Genomic DNA, 23,756 nt, shown 5'->3' on the forward strand with positions numbered 1-23,756 from the left:
AAAGTAATAGTATGTCATAAATATTTATAGTATAGTATGTCTTTCGAATGTCATAAAGTCATAGTATAGAATGACATAAAATGTTATAGTATGTCATTAAAAAGTCATAGTATGCTAGTATGCTAATGTAGTCATAGTATATGATATATATATATATATATATCATTTCAGCTCAAGGCATTCAAAAGGAAATATCTGAATAAAGGACATTTGTCTAATTAAATTTGGGATAAAGAATTGATGAAGACGAGGGAATCTGGTAAGCGCTGCAATTTGTTAAGAGCTTTTCAGCGACACCTGAGAACCCTGGTGAGCTCAGAACTGGACCCCCTACAGTTTGCTTACCAACCAGGCCTAGGGGTGGAGGATGCCATTATCTATCACACAGATCACTGTCACACCTGGAGAACACTGGGAGCACTGTGAGGGTCATGTTTTTGGATTTCTCCAGTGCTTTCAATACAATCCAACCATCACTGCTCTGAGGGAAGCTATTGGGAGCTGGTGTTGACCCCCAACTGTCTGCGTGGACCATCAATTACCTCACTGACAGACCACAGTGTGAGAGCCTCCAGGACTGTGTGTCTGATTTGGTGATGAGCAGCACAGGAGCACCACAGGGTACAGTGCTCGCTACATTTCTCTTCACCCTGTATACAGCAAACTTCATGTACAACACGAGCAGCTGTCACATGCAGAAGTTCTCTGATGATACTGCCATTGTTGGGAGGGTATCAGAGGACAATGATCAGGAATACCAGGTCATCTGGGACTTTGTCAACTGGTGTGAGTCAAACCACCTTCACATCAACGCCAGCAAGACAAAGGAGATGGTGGTTGACTTTCGCAGGAGGCCGCCTGGTGAACATCCAGGGTGTCGACATTGAGATGGTGGAGAGACATACAAATATCTGGGTGTTCACCTCAACAATAAACTGGACTGGTCCAAAAACACAGACGTCCTGTACAAAAAGGGCCAAAGCCATCTCCACCTGCTGAGGAGGCGGAGGTCCTTTGGTGTGTGCAGGACTCTGTGGTTGCGTCTGCAATCTTTTATGCAGTAGCCTGCTGGGGAGCTGGGAGCACAGAGAGGGACAGGAAAAGGCTAAACAGACTGGTGAAGAGGGCTAGCTCTGTTCTGGTCTGCCTCTGGACACCATAGAGGAGGTGGGGGAAGAGGAGAATGTTAGCCAGGCTGGCATCAGTCATGGGCAACACCGCTCACCCACCCTACATGAGACTGTGAGTTCCCTGAGCAGCTCCTTCAGCAGCAGACTGCTGCACCCTCAGTGCAAGAAGGAGAGCTACCGCAGGTCATTCATTCCAGCAGCAGTCAGACTCTTTAATGCAACATCATAATGTAGCACTGCTAGCTGTTTCTGCAATATGAGCCATCACTGAACAATATGCTGCACTACGCTTTATTTATCTGTCACCTCCAACTGTGCAATATTTCATCTCTATTCATCCACATATGTGTTTATATAAGGTCTGTTTATAGAAGCTTTAGTGTGTAAATGTTTATTACTATAACGAATTTTATTTTTTACCATTTCTTATAATGTATATTTTTTTGTGTCATCTCCGTGCAATATCTCATTCTATTCATCCATATGTTTATATACAGTCTGTTTATAGCTGTGTAAATATTCTTGATTTATTACTATTATAATGTATTTCTTTTCTATTTCTTATACATAATGTATATTTTTTCTACTTAATGTGTATTTGTGTTATTCTGATATGTGTACTTTTTCTTTTGAGCTGCTGTAGCACAGGAATTTCCCCAGGGTGGGATTAATAAAGTCTATCTTCTCTTTTCCACCTCTTGTGATCAATGTTGTTAGTAGTGTTCCATCAGTCACCACTGGATGGCAGTGTTGACTAAAATAAAACTTTAAACCTTTCTTGCTGTTTTACTGTAGTACAATTTACCTGACTTCATACAAAACACGTACACAGTTTAAGACAAAAACATTTATTACAGAATTATTTTTCTACAGAAAAAAAACAAAACACTTTAGATTAGAAACGTATTAATTTTAAATTAAGACTATCACCTACTTGGTCAACAAATGTCACAAAACATTAAAACATTTTCATACAACAGATGCAAAATAACAAAAGCCTACAATAAACTACCTCACGTTTTTGAAGAAAAAAAAAAAAAAAAAAAAAGGCAAAACTATTTTACACAACAAAATTGAGGCACCAAGGGCATTTTTATAGATGTTGGGAGTCTAGACATTAACTGTACTCAACTTAAAATGCAGTATTTCAGAGTTACTCAGTGACCTCAGTGTCAAAGGGTGCACTTATTTTGCCACCTAAAAAAAGCAAAGGTTGCACTTTTGGTCCATTGGAACAGTTTGAGTAGGGAAAAAACCTGTGACCCCTGTGAAGATGTGCGATCAGAGACGAAGCCCGGTCCCAATGTCCACCTCACAGTCTTGAACACTCATTTGTAACAAGTCAGCTCAGGGGCTGTTACATAAACAACTGCTTAAGAGCTCTCTTGCAAACTTTTTGAGCCCCAACTTAATACACTTCTGCTTAAGGAAATGTAACCACAATTCATAGGGCACCAATGTTAAAAACAGGGATGACCAGGGAAAGTCTAAAATCATCTAATATAGAGGCAGTTATTCCGTTAAAGTGAGCAACAGGTTTTAGAGCTCAGGCAGACATTGGGACTGGACCACAGGGAGCCTCTATGAGGAGGCTCTCTTCTCCTCGTACGGAGACTCGTAGGCCTCCATCGGTGGGCAGGTGCACACCAGGTGCTGGTCGCCATAGATGTCGTCGATCCTGGAGATGCTCGGCCAGAATTTGGTCTCGGGCCTAATGAAGGGCTGGAAAGTGAGAATAAAGTCTTTTAATGGGGGTTATTATGCTATGCAGATATTACAAAGTGATTTACTGGAAGGCATTAAAACAAGGTTAAATTAAGTTGTTTTTTTAAACTAACAAAATCCAAAATAGTTCTGAAGTACACTGTAATAATTGGAATTTGAAGAACTATCCAAAAGATATTCAATTTACAATTATATAAAAACTGAGAAAAGCAGCAAATCCTTACATCTAAGGACCTGGAAGGAGCCATTGCTGCTTGGAAAGTAAAGCAAACTATTAAGTGATTATCAAAATAAATTGCTGATTTATCTTCTGTCAATCTTAGTCGATTTTATGTGACTGGTTTTGAGATATCAGTCTAAGATTTTCTCCACCCCATTTATTCAATTAAAAATGCATTTCTGTCTCCCAATACTTTTGTACTTCCCCACCTTAATGGTGATTTTCTGTGATTTGTTGACAATAAAAAAAAAAAAAAATTATAAAATCACTTTAACCTTTAAGTCGGAAAGATTAAATGGAACTAATAAAACTACAAGGAGTAGAGAGAATGTTATATATATATATATATAATAAAAAAAAATATATATATATATATATATATATATATATATATATATATATATATATATATATATATATATATATATATATATAAATTTGCAGCCAGGGGGGTCTAGGCACTCTCCGTTGGCTTACGAGCTGGAAAAAAACCAAACTCTGGTCAGGCCAATCACATCATGTATAGAGTCGGTGGGCGGGCTTATGGCGGCTGCTGCTGCTGGGAACAGCAGTCTTCTGGAAGACTTGCCGGGGATTTCATGGGATTTCCACCAGATGCGGAACGGCTGTGGAGTCATTAGGTTTCCATTAAAGTCAATGTGTGCATTTCCACTGGTTGCATAACGGCTGCATTCCGACTCCGGCATAGCTCCGGCATTGGGCAAAAATAGAAGCTCTGCGTATCTGCTGGTGAGGGCTGCGGACCTCCGGAGAGCTCAGCAGCAATTCAGCACACGGCAGATAGTGCGGGACAGGAAGTTGAGCACAAAAACAAAATAAATATCCGGTTAATTTTCAAAATAAAATACACCGTGCTCACGGCAGATCATATATCCCTGAACTACACCTTGAAAACACAGCACAGAGCTGTTTCCCCTCTACTCCCCTGGATGGAAACTAACTGTTGTTGGTTTTGTGGTTATATTCTACGTGAATTCACGAGAACTTGTGGATCCTCGTGACTACAGCTGTCAGTCATGGCTGCAGCTGTTCCGCAACAAATCCGGACCTGGTGGGTATTGACGAACGGCGGAGCACGCAGCAGACACGCAGCGGAGCCGGTCCGCAGCCGTTACGCATGCTGTGGAAATGAGGAGTTGGAGTTAAGCTTTTCTTTGAGAAAAGAACGAAGAGCGGCACAGAAATCATTCTTAAAAAAGTAGGATGTGTTCAGAGTTTTGCCGACCGAATACGACAAAAGTTTAATCCATCAACTAGCTTCGCTGCCTTCTTCGTTGCTCTGCCTGGTTGTAGCGCTATCCTATTGCACGCAGAGGGAATTTGAAAGACAACAGTTTATCCCGCCCCTCGGATTGAGCTTAAAACAATTCCGCTTCCAACCTGTAGGGGGACCGAAGCGGGAAAAGTTCTCTAGTGTTGCTTTAATACACAGTCCCTGCTGCAACTTTTCTGTAGTGCTAAAGACTGAGGGATGAGGACACTCACCAAGGGGAAAGCAGCGTGCTCCCTGGAGTATGGTCTGTCCCAGTTGGAGGATGAAATGCAGGCCAGAGAGTGAGGGGCCATCTGCAAACACACATGCAGAGCTTCATATAAGCTGCTCTTTTCACATTTATCTGTTTTTTACCCCCAACTGTGCCTGGAAGGGTTAAGGTTAGGGTTAGGGTTAGGTGCCTTGAAGCGGTCGCAGCGCTGCCTGGAAGGAACAGTAGTTGGCAAAAAACACCATCGAGCTTTCACCTTATACAAATCAAGCTGCCAGTAGCATGCCTACCTTGAGCGGGTTGATGCGGGAGTCCATCCTTCCCTCCTCGATGTCTGCAATCTCCTGTCGGATACCTAGCAGTGCGTCGCAGAACCGGTCCATCTCAGCCTTGTCCTCCGACTCTGTGGGCTCGATCATGAGGGTACCAGCCACCGGCCACGACATGGTGGGTGCATGGAAACCTGGACTCCAGCACGCAAATCAAAATAAGAAACAATTCTATTGGTTATAGTAAACTAATTTCTAAATTTGTGGGGGTTCAAGAAAATGTATGATCCGGTCTAGAAAAAGGCACCAACAGTTGCAGAGCGCTTCTATCAAATACGGTGGGGGGGGGGGGATCGATACAGCTTAGTGTTGCAATATTTTCCATGGCAATACTGTACACAGACGAAGACGCCAAGTATCAATCTATTATTATGTATGTGTTGGTCAGTTTGTCTGCTTGACAATCCCATTTTGCAGCAATAACATTGAAGTGAAATGAACAAACAGAGAAATTCATCTTTTTAGATAAAACAGATGTCGACAAAGTTTCCTTTTGGGGACATAATTTGAAATTGGGGAAAAAGTTGGAAAAAAGGTAATAAATTGCAATATATCGCAGAATATTTCACTAGGTTTAAAATCACAATAATATTGTATTATGACATAAGGATCGTGATGAGATCGTATCGTTAAGACTCTGGTGATTCCCACCCTACCAAATACTGTAGCATATACAGCATATTTTATATCACAATTAGAGTACATAAGAGGAACGTAAATAAAAACTACCGTAATCCTGCAGCCTCTTGGCCACATCGACAGCCTCAATGTTAGCCGTCTTCTTGAATGGCCTCACATCCAGAATGAACTCGTGGGCTACAAATCCTGGTCAGACCAACACAAGAACATGAAGGGAGAGCATTTTAATATTTGACACAAGCTTTTTTTCTTTGAAAAATTGACTGCTGACATGTTTGGAAGTGTAGAGAGTAACCCATATTTTCACCGGGGCGCGTCTGCGCTGCGTTCTGGAGGCGCCGCGAGCAATCGCTGCCATTCAAGTCAATGCTCGATATTCCACGAGTCGTGCCACAGCGCGTCCCAGAAGCGTGCGTGAAGCGGCTCTCCGCTCAGCTAAAGATAGACGCGCCAGGTGTATTTTCACACGAGCCGCTCAGACAGCCGAGCAGGAAGTGAAACAGCGAGACTATCCAGTCAATTTACCAAAAGACACCCCCCCCCCCCAATAACATTTATGTCTCCTCTACAACACCACGGACAACGAGAGATTCATCTTGGAGGTTGAAAAACATAATACGGCATCAATCTTTTTTTAAGACAACACCAGAAAGAGAAGGCATGGAGTTTTACTCCAGCAGTGCTTGGAGTGGAAGGTAGATACTAGCTTAAAACACATGATTGTTCTGTAAAGTACTTGTATAAACAACTAAATCTGCAAGTTGGACAGCAAGACTGCTAAGACCCTCTCGGTGTGGTATGGCGCGTGGCAGAGGACGGAACAAAACCAGAACGCAGCAGAGACGCGACAGTGGAGAATCCGAGTAAATCAGCATACTTTAATAGAAATGAATGCTTTCACAGCCGTACCTTTCCTGCCTCTGAATAGGACCTTATAGTGACCCTCCAGCCTCTTGGCCATGTAGTTGGCATTGAGGATGGCCACCTCTGTAGCGTGACGCAGTCCTTTGGCTCCCATCATCTAGAACACAGGAGTGATATTAGCAGTAATTTTCACTGATTAAATGAAGGCTTTCATTCAAAAATAAAATTCCAATGGACATATTTATGTAAGTAACATTCAGAATTAATCATCCAGAAGCCACAATATCTAAAAAAAAAAAAAAAAAAAATACAAAATTAAAGCCAAATGGATTTTAGCGTTTTAGTCTTCAAAACTAGTGGTGCCAATAAAAGAAGGCCAGCTGCTTCACTTAAAGTTCAAAATGTGCACATTGTTTGTCAGCAAAAAGTGTTCTATGCGACACATTCAATAAAATAACTAGATGTTGACAGCACCATCCTTACATTCCTTTCATCTCTAACTTTAGTTAATGTCACTCTGACATGAAACTCACATGATGCCCAGCTGACTTTAACAATACTTACTACTTACTGTATGTGATAGGTGAAGAACTTCCCATTCCCATTTTTTTTCTCGTTTCCAAATATTTCTCCACCCTGCTGTCGGTGTGCTTTTGCTACAGATTTACAGTGTCCTTCATGCTCTTTGGAACCAAATTTGTGAAACATTTTGTGACGTCTTGTCAGGATCACAAAACAAGAACATTACTGATGATCTGTGCTGACCTTGATGTAAGCCCAGGAGATTGGCAGGATGGCGCTGGAGCCCCAGGGAGCGGCACTGATGGTGCCCAGCGAGTTGCTGGTGTTGCCTGAATGCATGGGAACCACCGGATGGCTGGGCAGGAAGGGGGCGAGGTGGGCCTTCCTGATAAAGAGCAGATTGATTGTGATATATTGTTAAATTCAACGGTCTTGGATACTGTCCCCTTCAGGATTACAGACTTACACTCCAATCGGCCCCATGCCAGGTCCTCCCCCACCATGAGGGATGCAGAACGTCTTGTGCAGGTTGAGATGAGACACGTCAGAGCCATAATCTCCAGGGCGACACAGACCCACCTGGAATAGAAGAACAAGGAAGGAAAGTTAACGGTCTGCTGGCCAGAATGTCTGGACAATTCACCCATAATGGTTACCATTTCTACTTTTAAACCAGATCGCTGATTAGGACACAAAAACTACTACCATCATTTGGCCACTGGTAATTTCACACCACATAAGACTGAAAATTTGGAGTGAAGAATGCCTATCCTTGACTTTACTGACTGATGCAATCTACAGCTTAAATCGAGGCTCCTACAGCAGGAAAATGTGTGTGCAACAGATAATATTCCAATTTTTTTAACTAGATGAGGACATTATAGTTTAGATCAGATCTCTGACATGAAAGCCAGTTGAGATTATTTTAGTTGTAGCTTTACTAAGTATTGGGAATTTTAAATAAAAACATGACATGTACAGCATACAGCAGAGTATTAAGTGTCCATATCTTGCACAACTCATTGTTCTAGGCCCCTGAGAAGCAATAACACAAAACACAAGCAAACATCTTAAGTAATCTTATTAAAAAAATATTTGAATATCTAAAGTGTCCTCAGATTCTTCTTTTAATTTGCTCTGCCAAATCATTTAAGAGTTGTGTGACTGGGAGCGAGAGGGGGCTGGGTCTGTAGGTCTGTCAGTGATTGGTGGAGGTGATATTGCGGTAAAAACCATCACCTGCATATTACAGAGACCAAAGGTTATCCAATTACAACATGATAACACACACACACACATATTGCATAAACCTTTATCCTATTAGCCTACAGTTTTCACAAGTAATTGTTTACTTATGTAACATTTTAACATCACAGAAGAGAAACATTTTGTAATTTTGTGCTGCCGTTTTTTTCCGCTCACCTGGGCGTTCATGTTGGCGCCATCCAGGTACACCTGGCCTCCATTCTTGTGAATGAGATCACATACGTCTCTGATCTGCTCCTCAAACACACCAAAGGTGGAAGGGTAGGTGACCATCATGGCTGCCAGACTCGCCTTGTGTTTATCCACCTGAAAGAGAGGGCAGGATTCAGGAGTGTTGGTGATTTACACCCAAATTTGACCTGGAACATAAAGTCACAGCAACACCTCTTGGTGATTTTGTATCTTTACTTTAATTCAATGCAGCCATGTTCTTTTATGAACTCTTATAGTGATCCGCGGTGATAGTGAGCACTCCAACGCAAAAGACTGGATTTAAAATTTCATCCTGGCCAGTTACGGACAAGTGTGACTGGTGATCCTTATTGATTTAAAAAACAAACAAAAAAATACTTTCATATTGTATATCCCTACTCGTAGAGGGGTACTCCAGCTATTTAGCACTACACCATTAAAATTAAAGACAGATTCCCTTAAAATGATCAAAATTTAAAAAAGGAGCAGTGGCTGGGATAATCTGACTTTTAGTCGCCAATATGGGTCGAGGTCTAAAAACACCGGATCTTGCAAATAAATGTCTTTCAAAAGCCGATTCCCAAATTTGTAACAGACTTTCTGTCAAAAAATTGAAGTCTTAAGGTCATCCTGGGATATCATCAAGGTAAAGATATTCTCAGACTTGACAAAGCTCCTTTTACAACATTACACAGCAGCTCTGATCCTATTCTGTAAAACCAGTGGAATGCACACAGTCCGGCTCTCACCAGCGCACTGAGGTGTGCCATGTCAATGTTGCCATCCTTGTCCACCTCCACCACCTGCACCTTCATGCCAGCCATCTGAGCGCTCGCTGGGTTGGTGCCGTGGGCTGACTTGGGAATGAGACAGACCTGGAGGTGAAAGGAAAGATATCAATGTAGCAGGACAGAGAGAGTTGTGACAGATTTGTAGCCTGGGATGCCAATTATGCTTTTATTCAGTGTGTGTTAACACAGCTTTCGATCAGGGGTGGAGCCAGATGTTGTTAACCTTCGGGGCTCTGCCCAAACCGAGGTGTCATGCGCCATTTAATGCAACTATATGTACTATTTTTAAATGCCATTTGATAATAGAATCCCAATCTGTACATCATTTGGGGAAAACATTGTAGTTGCCAAGGAAAAAAAAATCAAAAAATCATCAGAACAGAAAATGTTGAGAATGACTCATTTTTACTTCTGCCACCTAAAAAAGAAGCAAAAATTGTCTGTTACCATTTTTAAGTTACATAACATAGGTAGGAATTTGCCGTAAACAGCATTAATGATCTTGAAACCTATGTTTAATAGAGTGAAAAGAATCAATGGCAATATTTCTCCAGTAATATAACTTTTTCGCCATTGATTTGCCAGTCTAGTATGAGACTGAGGGAAAATGACCCAAAGTTGAAGTTAAAAACAAACGATTCAGGGCTTTTGAGAAAGCATTCGGGACTGGAGCCCCAGAAGCCACCACCTCGCTCCGCCCCTGCTTTTGACCAATGATATTCCAGTATCCATTCAGGCTATGACCTCTCATTATCCAAGAACAGCAGAACAGAACATCCTCATGTTAAGACTACAATAATCTCTATGAGTGAGCTTGAATCTTATGTGGCTTTGAACAGAACGGAGACCTAAAGAAGTCATGAACAGATATTTTAAAGTCAAAATATATTAAGTTAAAAATCAAAAACAGTGGTGGTCTGGCCTTAGTAAATACTAGAATAAACTGTAGAATATTTATATTTTAAATGTCGTCATACAAAAAGAGCAGGGCTTGGGGAAATGGAACGGCCAGCACCCACCACTGGCACCAATGTGTAACCTGCCAGCAGGTCACTAATTGATTTTATCCCTTATTAGGGCGACACCTCTGACATTTTGTAACACTAAAAAGAAACTGGGGGACTTAGACCTGTGGGTGGGGAAACATTGACAAATGACTGACTGCAAATGCACAGCAGAGTATGGCACATCAGTGACCTGCAGTTCTCAAAGTCTTAAAAAATCTCCAAATATGGAATCTTGAAAGCAGGTAGCCTTTAGTGGGGTCAGAGTGTTTTCAGCCCCTTTGTTTGCACAAATGGCTGTCAGTTTGGACCTTGACTGTTTCAAGGGATCAGGCCACTATCTAAAGATGTACTTATGAGGGAGCCATTAAAAAACAAAAGGCCAATTTACAGCACAGGAAAAATACTTTAGTCAGCCAGTCATTAATCTCTGGGGGTGTCTTATCTCGCCTTGTCCTCGAGCTGCTGCCAATCAGCACATCAGGAAACTGGAATGAATTTCCATAAAGGAATTTCTAGCCATAATACCTGCAACATGATCATCTGAAAAGTGACCGGTTATAAACTGGAAACAATAAAACTGTCAGAAACTTGTGCTGATAGGGCTTATGTACTTCTGCTCTTTATCAACCTCTGTAATTAGGCATTTAGTCAGCATACTCAAAAGCAACTACTGGTGAAAAACTATTCTTTGATATCAGCGCTGTAACTGTGAGCATTAAGATGGAACATATGTCTAAGAATAGCAAAGAAATTATTGCTTTTAGAAGTGCTTTAATCTTCTTGAAATCTTCTTATTTGGAATCAGTTTGTTTGTTTGTGCACCAGCTCAGGCTTCATATATTTGTATTTCTCTTGAGTTTCAGGAGCCTCTTTTAAAATTGGGAAATACACTCATTTGCTTTCTTGACAAGAGTTAGAGGATTAGACAGATACCACTCTCATGTATGTGCATCAAATGTGAAGCTACAGCCAAGAGACGGTTAGCTTAGCATTAAGATTGGCAACCCTGGCTCTGTCCAAAGGAAATAAAATCCACCTACAAGCACCTCTAAAGCTCACAGATTAAGAAGTTATTTCTAAGAAGTTGTTTAATCTTTATGCTGAGATAATATATTCGGCTGCTAGCTGCACAGAAGTACAGAAGTAAGAGTGGTATCCATCTTCTCACCCCTTAGCAAAAAGCAAGTATTTCCCAAAATATTATTCCCAAATAGTATATTTTTTCTCTAAATTGTTGTGGGACACTGCATATGGCATACATAAATCCAACTTGTGTTATTAAATATTTTCAACTTCCAGATTACATTTTCAGTATGACTGCAGTCTAATTAGGCAGCACACTTACACTTCTCGAGCTCTCTCCCTTTGAGTTCAGGTAGGCTTTTATGGCAGCCAGGCCAGCGTATTCTCCCTGAGCACCACTGAAACACAAGGCAAACACACCATGGTCATGTAGTATACACGCATACACGTACACACACACACACGTACACACACACACCCCCCTCCCCCTCAGGAAAGTTCAAAGACCAGTCTACAGACATTACCAAAAGGGGAGAGACAGATGGGATGAAAAGCTAGCTGCAAGGCCAATGTCTCCAGGCCAATGTAGCATTATGTGCTACTCATAAACCCTCTGCTTCTGATAAAGTGGTGATAGACAGTAGAGGTGGGCGTGTGCTTTATCAGCTGAAATATGAAGCATGTAGTTCCTAACATTTGACTACTGGATACTGACTAAAGTTTAAAACCAGCTTCAAAGTCCCAGACACAAAGGGAAAGAGCTCACACCTGTTCTCGTTTCCACTTATCTACCATCAGTCGGAGTACTATCTCAAGCGAAGTACACATGCATAGTAATAACTACAGATATAAAGATCCATTTTATCAAAAGGATAACAGGATGTTAAAATATTGAGTAAATGGTGACATATCTGTAAATTATGCATCAATTAAGTCACATATTACAGGTATACAGACAACCATAACAGTTGACCTTCTACAGGCTGAATCTCTTTTTTTTTTTTTTTTTTTTTTTTTTTTTTAATTGTGAAGTTATTTTAATTATTTATATAAGGGGCAAATGTACATTTTTTATGTTTTTGGCAGGAAAATGCCTTAAATTTCTCTGGAGAACTGCCTGGAAAGGGAAAGTTAAATTAAGCATCTCTTTACTTTTGTGAACAACGGGAAAAAATGTTTCAGAGCTAGACATCAGAGACTAATACTTGATGCGTTGGTGTTGTGTCGACCTGGATACTGGTATATGCAGATTTGTGCTGCAACAAACTGAGTCTCACCTGTTTGGCTGGAAGGAGATGTTATCATAGCCTGTCACCTCACAGAGGTCCCTCTCCAGCTGCCTGAAAAGCTTCTGGTAGCCTTCAGCTTGATCCAGAGGCACAAAGGGGTGGATGTTGGCAAACTCCCTCCAGGTGATTGGCTAAAGAAGAGATAGGACAGCAGTGAGACAGAAAGAATGCAACTTTCCAAAACAACTTCATGTTTAGCTTCAATGTCCACTCTTGACCATGGAAAAAGCAGTTTAAATAGAGCCGATGATAACGAATAAACCACCTCCATTACAACGGAGCAGCTCCATTCGCTAAGGAAGGCCACAAGATATGGCTAAAAGCTTTGGGAAACACCAAAAGGGGGGGGGACTATGGGATGAGAATCCGAGAACTTCTCTTAATTTTGGAAAATATCCAAATTTGTTCTGAAGATACATCTTGAATTACTCACCATGAGCTCTGAAGAACTGTTAAGCTTCATGGTGCAGGACCCCTAAAGAAGAAAACAGCATCAGCACCATCACATAACTCTCACATATGGCATGGTATTCAGATTTGCAAACAACTGAAATTCATATCTTGTTTGGCTGAAGGTAGTACTAACCAGTGGTATCATGCTGTGCACCAGGGAGATGTCCTTGTTCTCCAGACGCTTCATGTATCGGACAATGTTGGTTTCAGAGTGGTAACTAGAGACAAAGATTAACCAGAAGTAGAGTTAATTGGCATAGTGTTTCCAATATTTGGTAGGTCACTAAATTAAAGCAGATTTAACACCAGTAACCTGCTTACTTATTAGTAGGAAGTTTGCGCAAGTATTATGTCATAGAATAAAGGAGGACTTAAGACATTAGAAGCCCTGATAGACTGTTTTTATGGCACTAATAAAAAGATTATGTTTCACCTTTAGCAGCCAAGAAAAAATCCCTTTTAGCGACTGAGGCTGTCATTGTTGAAAACCCATTTCTACTGCAGAAATAATGTGTTGCGATGCTCAAAACACATTAAAGCCTTGCTTACGCATGAACATCACATCCTTTATTTTAAATAAATCAAGCCAGATCTTGTAAGATTTCCAGTGGGCAAAAAATTATGCCAATTACATGAAAACAGAAATGTTTTGGGACTATTACATCATATACTGATTTCTGCATGCAGCCATGATAAAACGAAACTGAGTACTTAAAATGCTTTGAAGCAAATCAAACAAACCTGTTTCTAATGCCATAAATAAAACATTTAACACCAGTAGCTTCATGTCAGACAATTAGTAGAGAAAAGTCTGAGCACCATATTTTCGTCGGTTATGTAATGTGGTGATTTAACATCAGTGGCAAGTGCAACCAGACAATCAATATGGAAAATCAGATTCTGATATTTGTAGCCCAACATGTCATTAAGACATAATTGCAGTGCAATTTGTTATCATTAGCATAGTGCTACCATTGTGTGCTATAGGGTTGCAATTTAACAGAGCATACCAACCTGTTAAAGACCTGGTGCGTGAGGTACTTGCTCGTCCTCTTGAATGGACTTCCCATGATCCCCTTCACCCGCTCACCCATCTTCTCAGCAATCAGCTCCTAAAAAAAAAAAAAAAAAGCATTTCAAAATTAAAGCAGTTGGAGTTTTACTTTAAAGCTACTAATAGAAAATAAATACAAACTATGCAACCCTGATGCAGACACAGATGAAGCTGACCTGAACTGATTTAAATGACAACAGATAATATAAATCATGAGTGAAAACCTTCAACGTACAGCTGAAGATTCACAGCCAAAGACCCAGAGCAAGTCATCCAAGTCCCTCTCAGTCACCATCTCATCCAGAGACACACCCAACTGTTGGCAGAGAGGAGGGATGAAAACAATTAAAAATGCCTCCGATACTCAAGACTCTGTCTTAAAATGGAATGTTCATCTATTATAAGCATATTAAAAGTTAGAAAGCAATGAAAACACTTCATTATCTGTATAAAATTATAGTAAGTGCACAGCACTAGATGAAATAAATTAGGTTTTAACTCCCAAGTAAATAAAGTTTCTCAGAACAGTTTCTATCAGAAAAGGAAGAGTGGTCTCCAACTTGTTGATTGTAGGATTATGTGTCACTGTTTGTAGTGCATCATGAAACACTGTAAGGCTGCTGTTATGGATGTTGATGCTGGGGATTTTGTGGTGTTTTTGATAGTGTCATCATGCTGTAGTTGGTGGTGACATTTTATGTTGCTATATCACTTTGTGACTTTACCCTGCGGTGCTACAGCTATGGCAAAACATTGGTTGTAAATGCTGTCCAAAGAATGTTCCACCCCAAAGATCCATTTCTTTGGGAAGCAGTAAACAAACAGTGCACTGCTTTTTTCAGACCATAACGTTCTCACCACTCCTTCAGTGTAGATTCTTAGGTTTATCTGCCTCTGCGCGGCTCTCTCAACAATGTCTTTGGCTGCCACGCTACAGTTAATCTTTAGAGTGTCGAAGAACATCTCACTGTGCAGCCGGTGTCCTGCTCTCTTCAGACCTGAAACAAAGTGTGCGGTTGAAAGGTTTCATAAAGTTTTCTTTAGATGCATAAATAACTGAATAAAAGTGCTTTTATCCATTGATGCAAGTTAGAACTGGACAAGAAAATGTTTTGCATTTTCCCCAATATGCATGATGTAGCAATAATGACATATTGGTCTCTGCCCAGTCCTTCATTGGATCATTCTTCCACAATGTATCTGATGTAGTCAATGTCAACAAATTCTGAAAATGAAGCATGCGCTTGTGTTGCAAATTGGCAGAGATGACTATGTCCAGCAGTTGTGGTGCTGCATCAATAACAGCTTGATTTCAAATTGAAAAACAAAACAAATATTTACCTTCAGCAAGGATCAGAGCAGCATTGTGCGTCCTCTCAGCGATGTGTTTGAGTCCCTGAGGACCATGATACAGTGCGAACATAGCTGCCATGTTGGCCAGCAGAGCCTAGGAGTCAGAGGTTGAACAGGGATGAAAAACACAAAAAACAGATAAAATAAAAAAAATTTAATCTTGATTGCCAGCAACTAAAACTAAATACACACACGCACACATTCATTCACACGTTTATTTATAAGTGGAAATGATTTAAAATACAAACTGCGAGTCTGGTTATACCTGTGCCGTGCAGATGTTGCTGGTTGCTTTGTCTCTGCGAATGTGTTGCTCTCTGGTCTGCAAGGCAAGCCGATACACCTCCTTACCAGCTGCATCCCTGAAATGTGAATGTACATTTATTATTTAAACTGTTCCAAAAGGAAGCTTTTGAGTTTCCTCCATTCGTTTTGATATGAAACCCCATCATTTTCTAATATGTACACGAAACTTCACTCCAAGTTTCGATGACAGATGGGGGTCTTTTTCCTCACCTGGTGACTCCAACCATTCTGCCAGGCATCATCCGGATCAGGTTGTCTTTAACAGCGAAGAAGGCAGCATGGGGACCCCCGTAGCAAAGAGGAACCCCAAACCTCTGGGAGCTGCCCAGTGCGATATCAACGCCAAACTCCCCAGGAGGGCGCAGCACACAGAGGGCCAACAGATCTGTAGCACAGCAAGCCAGGGCCTAGAAATTGAGAGAACCAGGGTATAACCAAGTCAATGGACATAGTTCCGCTTCGGTCATTAAAAAGAAAACTATTCTGACTAATCTGTAGCAGCTGGTTTGCAGTTATGACACATATACGACAAAGATGAGCACTTCCTGTGGTACAACCAAATCTTGATGTTGGTTTATGCACATCCCCACCCTTCCTTTAAAGCTCTACGAAGCCATTTATTCACTATACTAGTGTCATCAGTATAAAACTTTAAGCGAAGCTTCTGTGAAAAGTGGAAGCTGATCTGAATCTTCCTTGATACACCTTGAGAAAGAAATTTGGAAAATCAGATATGGACACAGAAAGTTGCAAACCCAAGATCTTGTGCCTTTCTTTTGATATAAAGTAAACACTAAACTGCAGAGTAGCCTGGAAGCAGGTCTGTTATGCTTTTAGTTGTTTTTGTGGTGAAAACCCTCTTACCCCTCCCTTGTGCGCCCGGTCCACAAGGGCTGTGAAGTCTTCCACCTTGCCATCGGTGTCCGGATACTGGAAGAGCACGCCGCTCACATCATTTCCACTGAAGTCCATCTCATGAGGCAGCTTCAGCGCGGTTTTCACACCGATGTAGCTGCAACATTACAGTGAAAACTTAGAGGGGTACTAAGAACTATAGGTACACATAGTGGTAAAAAACACTTAGCACCTTAGCTGTCTGTAGTGGTTTTCTGTTTTCATACAAACAAAGAATGTTTCACAATAGAGAAGCTCAATGGTAATTAATACAATAAGAGGTTTTGTTTTTCTGTTAACCCTATTGATTTCTTTATATGGAGATTCTGTGTGTGTGTGTGTGTGTGTGTGTGTGTGTGTGTGTGTGTGTGTGATACATACTTGGCTCTGGTCTGCACTACAGCAATGGTCTGGGGATGGCAGCGTGGGTCAATGTAGAAGTTTCTTCTTTTGTTCTGTCTGTAAGGAGTAAAAACAAATAACTGGTCAGATATGCATGCAATGCATATATAAGCTTAGTTTCTTCTTGTGGCCAAGATGCAACTTAGTCCCAAAGTGTAAAAGTTATCATCTTAAATTCATATGATTTGATTCCATTTCACAACGCAATCTGGAGTAGTAAAGATTGTTCTCCACATGACCGCAAAGATTGTTCTCCACGTGACCGTGTGTGATCAGTCTGTAAATACCTGTGGCAGAGCTGCATGGCCTCGGCCGCAGCAGTTCCCTCATCAAGCAGGGAGGCGTTAGCCATAGGCATGCCGGTGATGTCACAGATCATGGTCTGGTAGTTAAGGAGCGACTCCAGGCGACCCTGAGAGACCTCGGGCTGGTAGGGCGTGTACTGCGTCACCCTGAGAACAAGACAGACACAATGAGTGAGTTTGGGCATGAGGACAATAGCACAAAGTTGGTGGTATTCAAGGAACCGAGAAGGAACAGTGGAATGCATTGTAGGTCTCTCCGAAGTCCCAACCCCCGGATTTTGGAGGGAGAGAAAAAAAAAAAAAAAAAAGGAAAGGATGGCTGAGTTAGATTAATTTTTTTTCAGCAGAACACCAGATCTCACATGAGTCACAAGCATAGACCATTAAAAACCAGTCACAAGGCTTCCTATTAAGGGGATGCTATTCTGCAGCACAGCAATTTAGCTGTAAATGAGTAACCAGACTATATGAATAAACATAATTAGTTATCTGAGAGAGGAAACGAGCTCCCTGCCTTTTCAAATTTCCTTAAGGTTTCTAATAAGGGAGGGTCACCTGAGGACACTCACCAGCCTGAATTCTCCAGGAGATTACGCTGGATGGGCGGTGGTACCAAGCAGCTGTAGTAGCCCATGCCGATGTAGGACCTCCACACTTTATTCTTTGATGCAATCTTCTGTAGAGTGTCCAGAATCTCACTCTCACCTGTAAAATATTTAAGTTGTGATTATAATTAGATTTTTAGTCTTTGCTTTATTGGACATGACACTACATGGTTGGATGACATAACAATATAATGCAAAAAAAAACAAAAGGGATTTATCTATAGATTTTTCTATACCTATAGCTACTGCTTATCGGATAGCAATACTAGTACAAAGCAATATTGGATATACAGGATTTTTGGCTTAATGTAATGATTAACTTTATTTTTTCCCCAAGTACTCCAGGCGCATTTCTTCAAATTCACTGAATTAACCAAAACCAGACATTCCTCTCTGGTTATATATTATGTGTTTCTTAATTAAATATCCAGGAACTTTTCTACATCACAATATACTGAATGTCAACGTACTTAGAAAAGTCTGTGTTTCAGTGATATAAATTACATTTATTAAGCAGCCTCTGACCTCATGTTATTTTTGTTATTATACATAAAACTACACTACAAAGTTTGCATTCCTGAAATGAGTAACATGTCACACAAAACATGCCAAACGTTCTAGTGAACAGCATGTAGTCTCTCTTCTGAGCAACTGTCTAACTTATAAGATAACAGGGGATCAAAATAGGTTTTATTGTAGGTAGGAGGGTTCTTTGATAATGTGTGGCAGCTCTAACGTATTTCATGCCACACAGTATAAAAAAACTCCCTTAATATTTAAAAAAAAAAATTCAAAGTATATGCTGTAAACAAAAAAATATCAATGAAAAGGATAAGAAAACAATGCACATAAAAGACATGTTTTGTCCATCTGAGGAGCAAACCCCAAGAGATGGACTACCCATGGTTTCTTTCCCGATGGCCAGTTATTTTGCCTCATTCGCTGGTGCAGTAAGGAAGCTCTGCCAGTGCACAACCAACCACTGAGATTCCTCTGGCCTAACTAGCTGCCTAGCAACTCCAAGGAATGGACAATACTGCCCGTCTGAACCGAGAGCCCTAACTACTCCTGCTATTGAAAAAGAAAGACACCTCTAAGTCTTTGGTGGTGAGAGGGACTGTAGCCAGTATAAAAGTAGATATTTACAGCTTCTTCCAAAGGCTAAACGCTGCACATTCACATTCTGGAGGTGGTGAATCTGCCAAATTCAGTAGAGAAAATAATTCAGTGATTAAGAATTAAACAGATTCAGGATGAGTCGTTAACGTGTATCTGTGTGTGTGTGTGTGTGTGTGTGTGTGTGTGTGTGTGTGTGTGTGTGTGTGTGTGTGTGTGTGTGTGTGTGTGTGTGTGTGTGTGTGTGTGTGTGTGTGTGTTTCAGTAGAGAGGACTGCTTTCCCATGGTCCCAGTTCTACGGGGCAGCAAAAAAAGCCTGATTCAGAACCATCCAGGACGTCTATTGTTGGAGAGAGAATCCCTCGCTGGCTTTGCAAAATGAAGCCCTTCAAAAGCTGAACAAGCAAAAAAAACAGCACTGCCTCCAGTTTGTTCCTTCAGCATGGCTTGTTGCATTATGATACCTAACAGAGTCAGAGGAGGTGCTGACACAAGGGCGGATGAGAGGTGATATGGAAACTACCTGAGGATTTGTAACTTTGGTATTTTTACAAATGTTGGATTTTCCAGTGGATCTCTGGTGTTAAAGCGGACTGTCTCAGGCAAATAGTCTCACATTGCAAGACCTACGTATGTCCAAAGTGCCGTGTCAGCACTGGAGTATGGTCTGGCTACACCCGCTATTTATTCTGGGTTAGGGGAAGAAAAAAAAAACGCTCTAGCTTGTTTGCATTTCTTTAAACTAATCACAGCCGTCCTGGCGGCGCTAAGCCGCGGTAGCGGAACTAGAGAGGCTTTATCCTAGCAATGTACATCTGTTGAGCCAGACTACAGGCAAATTATTTCTACTGTCAAATCAATGACTCAAGTTAATGGTTGCACAGTCATGCAATAGAGTCATGTCAGCATTCCATCGTACATAATCCAACACAAGGTTACAAATATGTAAGAAACTCATTATAATTTATTGATTTTAAGTGGTATTGTATTGTGACATGATTATATTTCGAGCTGAAACATCCATTAGTCAATAAACATTAAATTAATCACAAACTATTTTGATAATTGTAATAAAAGTAATTTTGTCTGGCAAGAAAAACCCAAACGTTGCCAACTTTCAGCTCCTCACTCGTTAGTTTTATTTTTTATAAATCAAATACCTTTTGAGTTTAGGGCCATTATTCAGACAAAACAAGCTATTTTAATCCCCATTCTGGGCTTCAGAAAATAGGGACAGGCATTTTTCTCTATTGTTTAGGTTATACCCCAAATTTATTTTTTTACCAGGGAAATTAGTCACATTGAGATTACAATCTCCTTTACAAGTGAGCCCTGGCCAAGAAGGCAGCACATAGAGGATACACTTTAACAGACATCAAGTAACAGACAGACAGGGATGGACAGCAATAATAAATAAAAACAGAAAATCACATTTTAAAAACAAGCACAGACATGTTGATATATTTGATTTAGGTAGGACTTGAATTCAGTATGTGAAATAAAAACCTGCAGTTTCAGCTGATTTTGCAACTCATTCCGTGAAGTTGGAGCACTGTAACTAAAAGCAGTTTTCCCAAACTGTTTTAGTTTGTGGAACATCATACAGTATCTACTTGATCTTAGATTGTAGTCAGATCTACAAGGTGCAAATGGTTCATGAATTACAAATGGTTCATGAATTACTTGAAAAAAATACTTGGCAGAGTAACTGATAATGAAAATAATGGTTGGTGGCAATAATTATTTTGCTGCGTTTTACAAAATTGTGCTGATTTCAAGCCAACTGTGAGTAAAAATGGAAAAAATTAAGCAACTTAAAAATTTAAAAAGTTGTATCTTGTGTAATATATGACGATGGAACAGATTTCATCGCATTGATTGTTTTGAAAGTGATATTGCATATATTTAGGATATCATTGATACCATTAAAGTTCTTAGTTTTGCTGAGATGTTGGTTTCATCCAATCACTGCATTATTTTCATTTTGCACCTCAGCACACTTAAAATAATCACATCATAACACATTAAGCCCTCCTCCAAGAAATAATCCGTTTACATTTGGAAACATACTATTATGTTGTCAGTCATCATTTATTCATCTTTTACTAGGGCTGACAGACATAAAAGCAGCTGTTTTTACGGATGGGTTATCATATGCCATCTGCTATGCCAATTTACTTGAATTAACTGCCTAATCTCTTCCATTGTTTACTGTAAATCTAATCTAATCCCGCCTCATTTCTGTCTTTAGCTTGTGTTTTTACTAAGGAAATACGACAACACAAACTCGTTTAACAGGAAGACTGCATGGGGCTGAAACATAGCCTTCTGCATAGGGGGAAAGAAAGAAAAAAAAAAAACACATCTCCATGCAAAAGTCACCTTATTAGGAAGCCCATCGGCTGTGATGTAACGTGAACGCTGTAACCAGATTGAACTGGACTTGGGACCGGATCTCAAGGCTAAACTTTACACTCCAGTTGCCATCCTATGAGCATCGGCTTCCCAACAGGAGATTGGTGCCGCTCGCCGAGTTTCGCAAAAACAACTCCAAATATGTTCAAAGGAAGACTTAACAGGGAAGAGCGCTTCGCGGCACACAATAGAGGTGCAACCTACATTCCAGCCACTCACTTGGCTTCATTCAACTGCCAGTTTAATGTGGGAAAACCTCATCATGCAAAATAGCTGGAGACGAGTGAGACGGTTATACATTCATTTTGATATGAAGTATTTTAAATCGGTTTAGGCACAATTGCATCGAGGTTGATCATGCAGTCTTTTGCCACATGGAAGTCACATAAAGATGGCATTATATCAATAACACATATATTCAAATGAAGGTAAACTTACATATTGGGTCATCCATTTTCATACTCCGCTGGATACGGATGGAGGATGGAACGGTGTTTTCGATCAACTGGTCGATAGACTGCGAGAAAAAAAAGAAGCATTTTAATAAACAAAAGAGCGCAAAAACATGGCTATGAACACCGAATAATATCAATACTGCTCATAGCATAGGTTATCATGTTGAATATTGGTTTAACAAAATGGAAAGCGTGTTGGGTCTAATTTTAGGGGGGCGGGCGTGAGTAAATCTTACCTCGAGTCCCAAAGCATCCAGCATTTCTCTCTTCTCCCTCTCACCTGGACCAATGTGCCTCTCTGCAAAATCATCGTGTCTGGGTAATATTCTTTCTATCTGTCTGGAGGAGACGGCTGCAGACGTCCTCAGACCCCGGGCTGCTGTTGGTAGGGATGTACCGCTGTTTCGGATCCTGCACTGAAGTTTCCAAACCACGCGGCTCTTGTCACTTAGATGCCTGCACGATGCGCTGGGATTCACCGACTTGGCCAAGAAGATCCCCCAGGACTTGGCGCAGCTCTGCATCTTTAAATCACTTAGCAAGACAAGTCTGCAGAAACCGGTTTAGCCTTTTTTCCTCCCCTCGCACGGAAGAGTTTTTCCCCCCACTGAGACTGTTGCGATCCCTGCAGCAGACTCTGCCAACTCCTTCAAACTGCAGAGTTTATACAACTGCACAGTTGCACAAGAGCGGACCAATCAGAGTGGAGACGTTGTGTGACGCAGTGACGAGCCCCGGTCAAACAGCTGCTAAACTTTCTCACGTGCCCACCGTCCACTGTCCACAGGAGGGAAAAAAGAAAGAAGTATCACTACAGACATATTCCAGGAGCAAGACACAATTTTAAAGTCCACACTGAGGCCACAGACAGACAGACTTTAGTTCAGGTCAAGGTGTGCTCAGTGATCATGTGTGAGACAAAGAGGCTGAAACGCTGCAGGAGAAATGGGACAGGACACTGTTAGGTAAATGTACCAAATGGCCAATAAAGTGACATTCCTATTTTACAAACCAAACAGTGATGTGTGATATGAAAACATACACGTTATGCTTTAGGCTACATTGTAAAGCCCCTTAAGGCAAATATGTGATTTATGATGTTGGGCTGTATAAATAGCCTACTGTAAAACTGACTTAAGCTGACTTTGAGATTGTTTATGTAAATAATGTTATCATGGCAATAATGTCAGATTTCCCCAAGTCAAGAGCAACAGATAGACACTCATGTATACCAACCGCCATTTCACTCCTGAACTCAGATATAGCCAGGGCTGCAGGTGGTGAGGGTATGCCTGGGTCCTGATGTCAGATGATGATGAGGATGATGATGGTCATGATATTGTAGAAAAGGCTAAACTAGTTGCTAGCTATTTATGGGTTTAACTTTTTATTTCTATGGTATTTCTTAGTGTGTGTGTGTGTGTGTGTGTGTGTGTGTGTGTGTGTGTGTATAGAGGGCATTAGGGTCCGTTTAAGTCTTATGATTGTACTGGATTAGATTTGTATGGATTCTTTTTTATTATATTATTTTTTTATTTGGATTTGAGTTTTATTTGTGATGGTACTTGTTGCTCAGATTTTTATTAGTGATGGTGGTGTTTATAGAGGTCTTATTTATTTATCTGGATTGTTTTGCACTAGCACTTTATGATGGAATAAGTGGCACCTTAATAATGGATTATAGGACCTCAACCACTTTAAATTAGGTGATTAATGTATTCCATGTGCTCCACTTAATGTGGATTTTCTTTTGTTGTGCTGTGTGTCTGATTGTCTTACATGTGTGCCTTGCTGCACCACAAATTGCCCCTTTGGGGATGATATCAAAAACGTTGATAATGACAAACTGCAGAATACTTGCTGGTGAGTCATGCAAACTTGCCTTTATCTCTTAT

General features: G+C 40.7%; 1 protein-coding gene across 1 annotated transcript; it reads right to left on the reverse strand.

Annotated features, from left to right (window-relative positions):
• Window positions 1-2,162: 2,162 nt before the first annotated feature.
• On the reverse strand, window positions 2,163-22,385 carry gldc (glycine dehydrogenase (decarboxylating)). The gene is made up of 25 exons (XM_039802756.1): window positions 22,098-22,385; window positions 21,845-21,923; window positions 17,839-17,974; window positions 17,252-17,416; window positions 16,944-17,021; window positions 16,533-16,680; window positions 15,879-16,075; window positions 15,628-15,724; window positions 15,351-15,456; window positions 14,868-15,007; window positions 14,245-14,325; window positions 13,970-14,067; window positions 13,089-13,173; window positions 12,936-12,977; window positions 12,491-12,633; window positions 11,536-11,611; window positions 9,142-9,267; window positions 8,357-8,506; window positions 7,401-7,513; window positions 7,178-7,319; window positions 6,458-6,569; window positions 5,639-5,734; window positions 4,871-5,043; window positions 4,582-4,662; window positions 2,163-2,852 (listed from the first exon to the last, which is right to left on the reverse strand). Exons 1-25 carry the CDS (start codon window positions 22,383-22,385, stop codon window positions 2,712-2,714), a joined length of 3,093 nt encoding a protein of 1,030 aa, XP_039658690.1. The 3' UTR covers window positions 2,163-2,711.
• Window positions 22,386-23,756: the final 1,371 nt, after the last annotated feature.

The sequence above is a fragment of the Perca fluviatilis genome, chromosome 6 (genome assembly GCF_010015445.1).
Source record: "Perca fluviatilis chromosome 6, GENO_Pfluv_1.0, whole genome shotgun sequence".
Classification (NCBI taxonomy): domain Eukaryota; kingdom Metazoa; phylum Chordata; class Actinopteri; order Perciformes; family Percidae; genus Perca; species Perca fluviatilis.

What these genes read in the sequence shown, in the direction of transcription:
- gldc (XM_039802756.1), bottom strand. Translation starts at nt 22,385, where the DNA reads ATGCAGAGCTGCGCCAAGTCCTGGGGGATCTTCTTGGCCAAGTCGGTG. An exon ending in TTGGCTGTGAATCTTCAGCT is followed by an intron (nt 14,068 to 14,244) that starts GTACGTTGAAGG and finishes TTTTTTTTTTAG; the next exon opens with GAGCTGATTGCTGAGAAGAT. An exon ending in CCCGCATCAACCCGCTCAAG is followed by an intron (nt 4,663 to 4,870) that starts GTAGGCATGCTA and finishes GTGTGTTTGCAG; the next exon opens with ATGGCCCCTCACTCTCTGGC.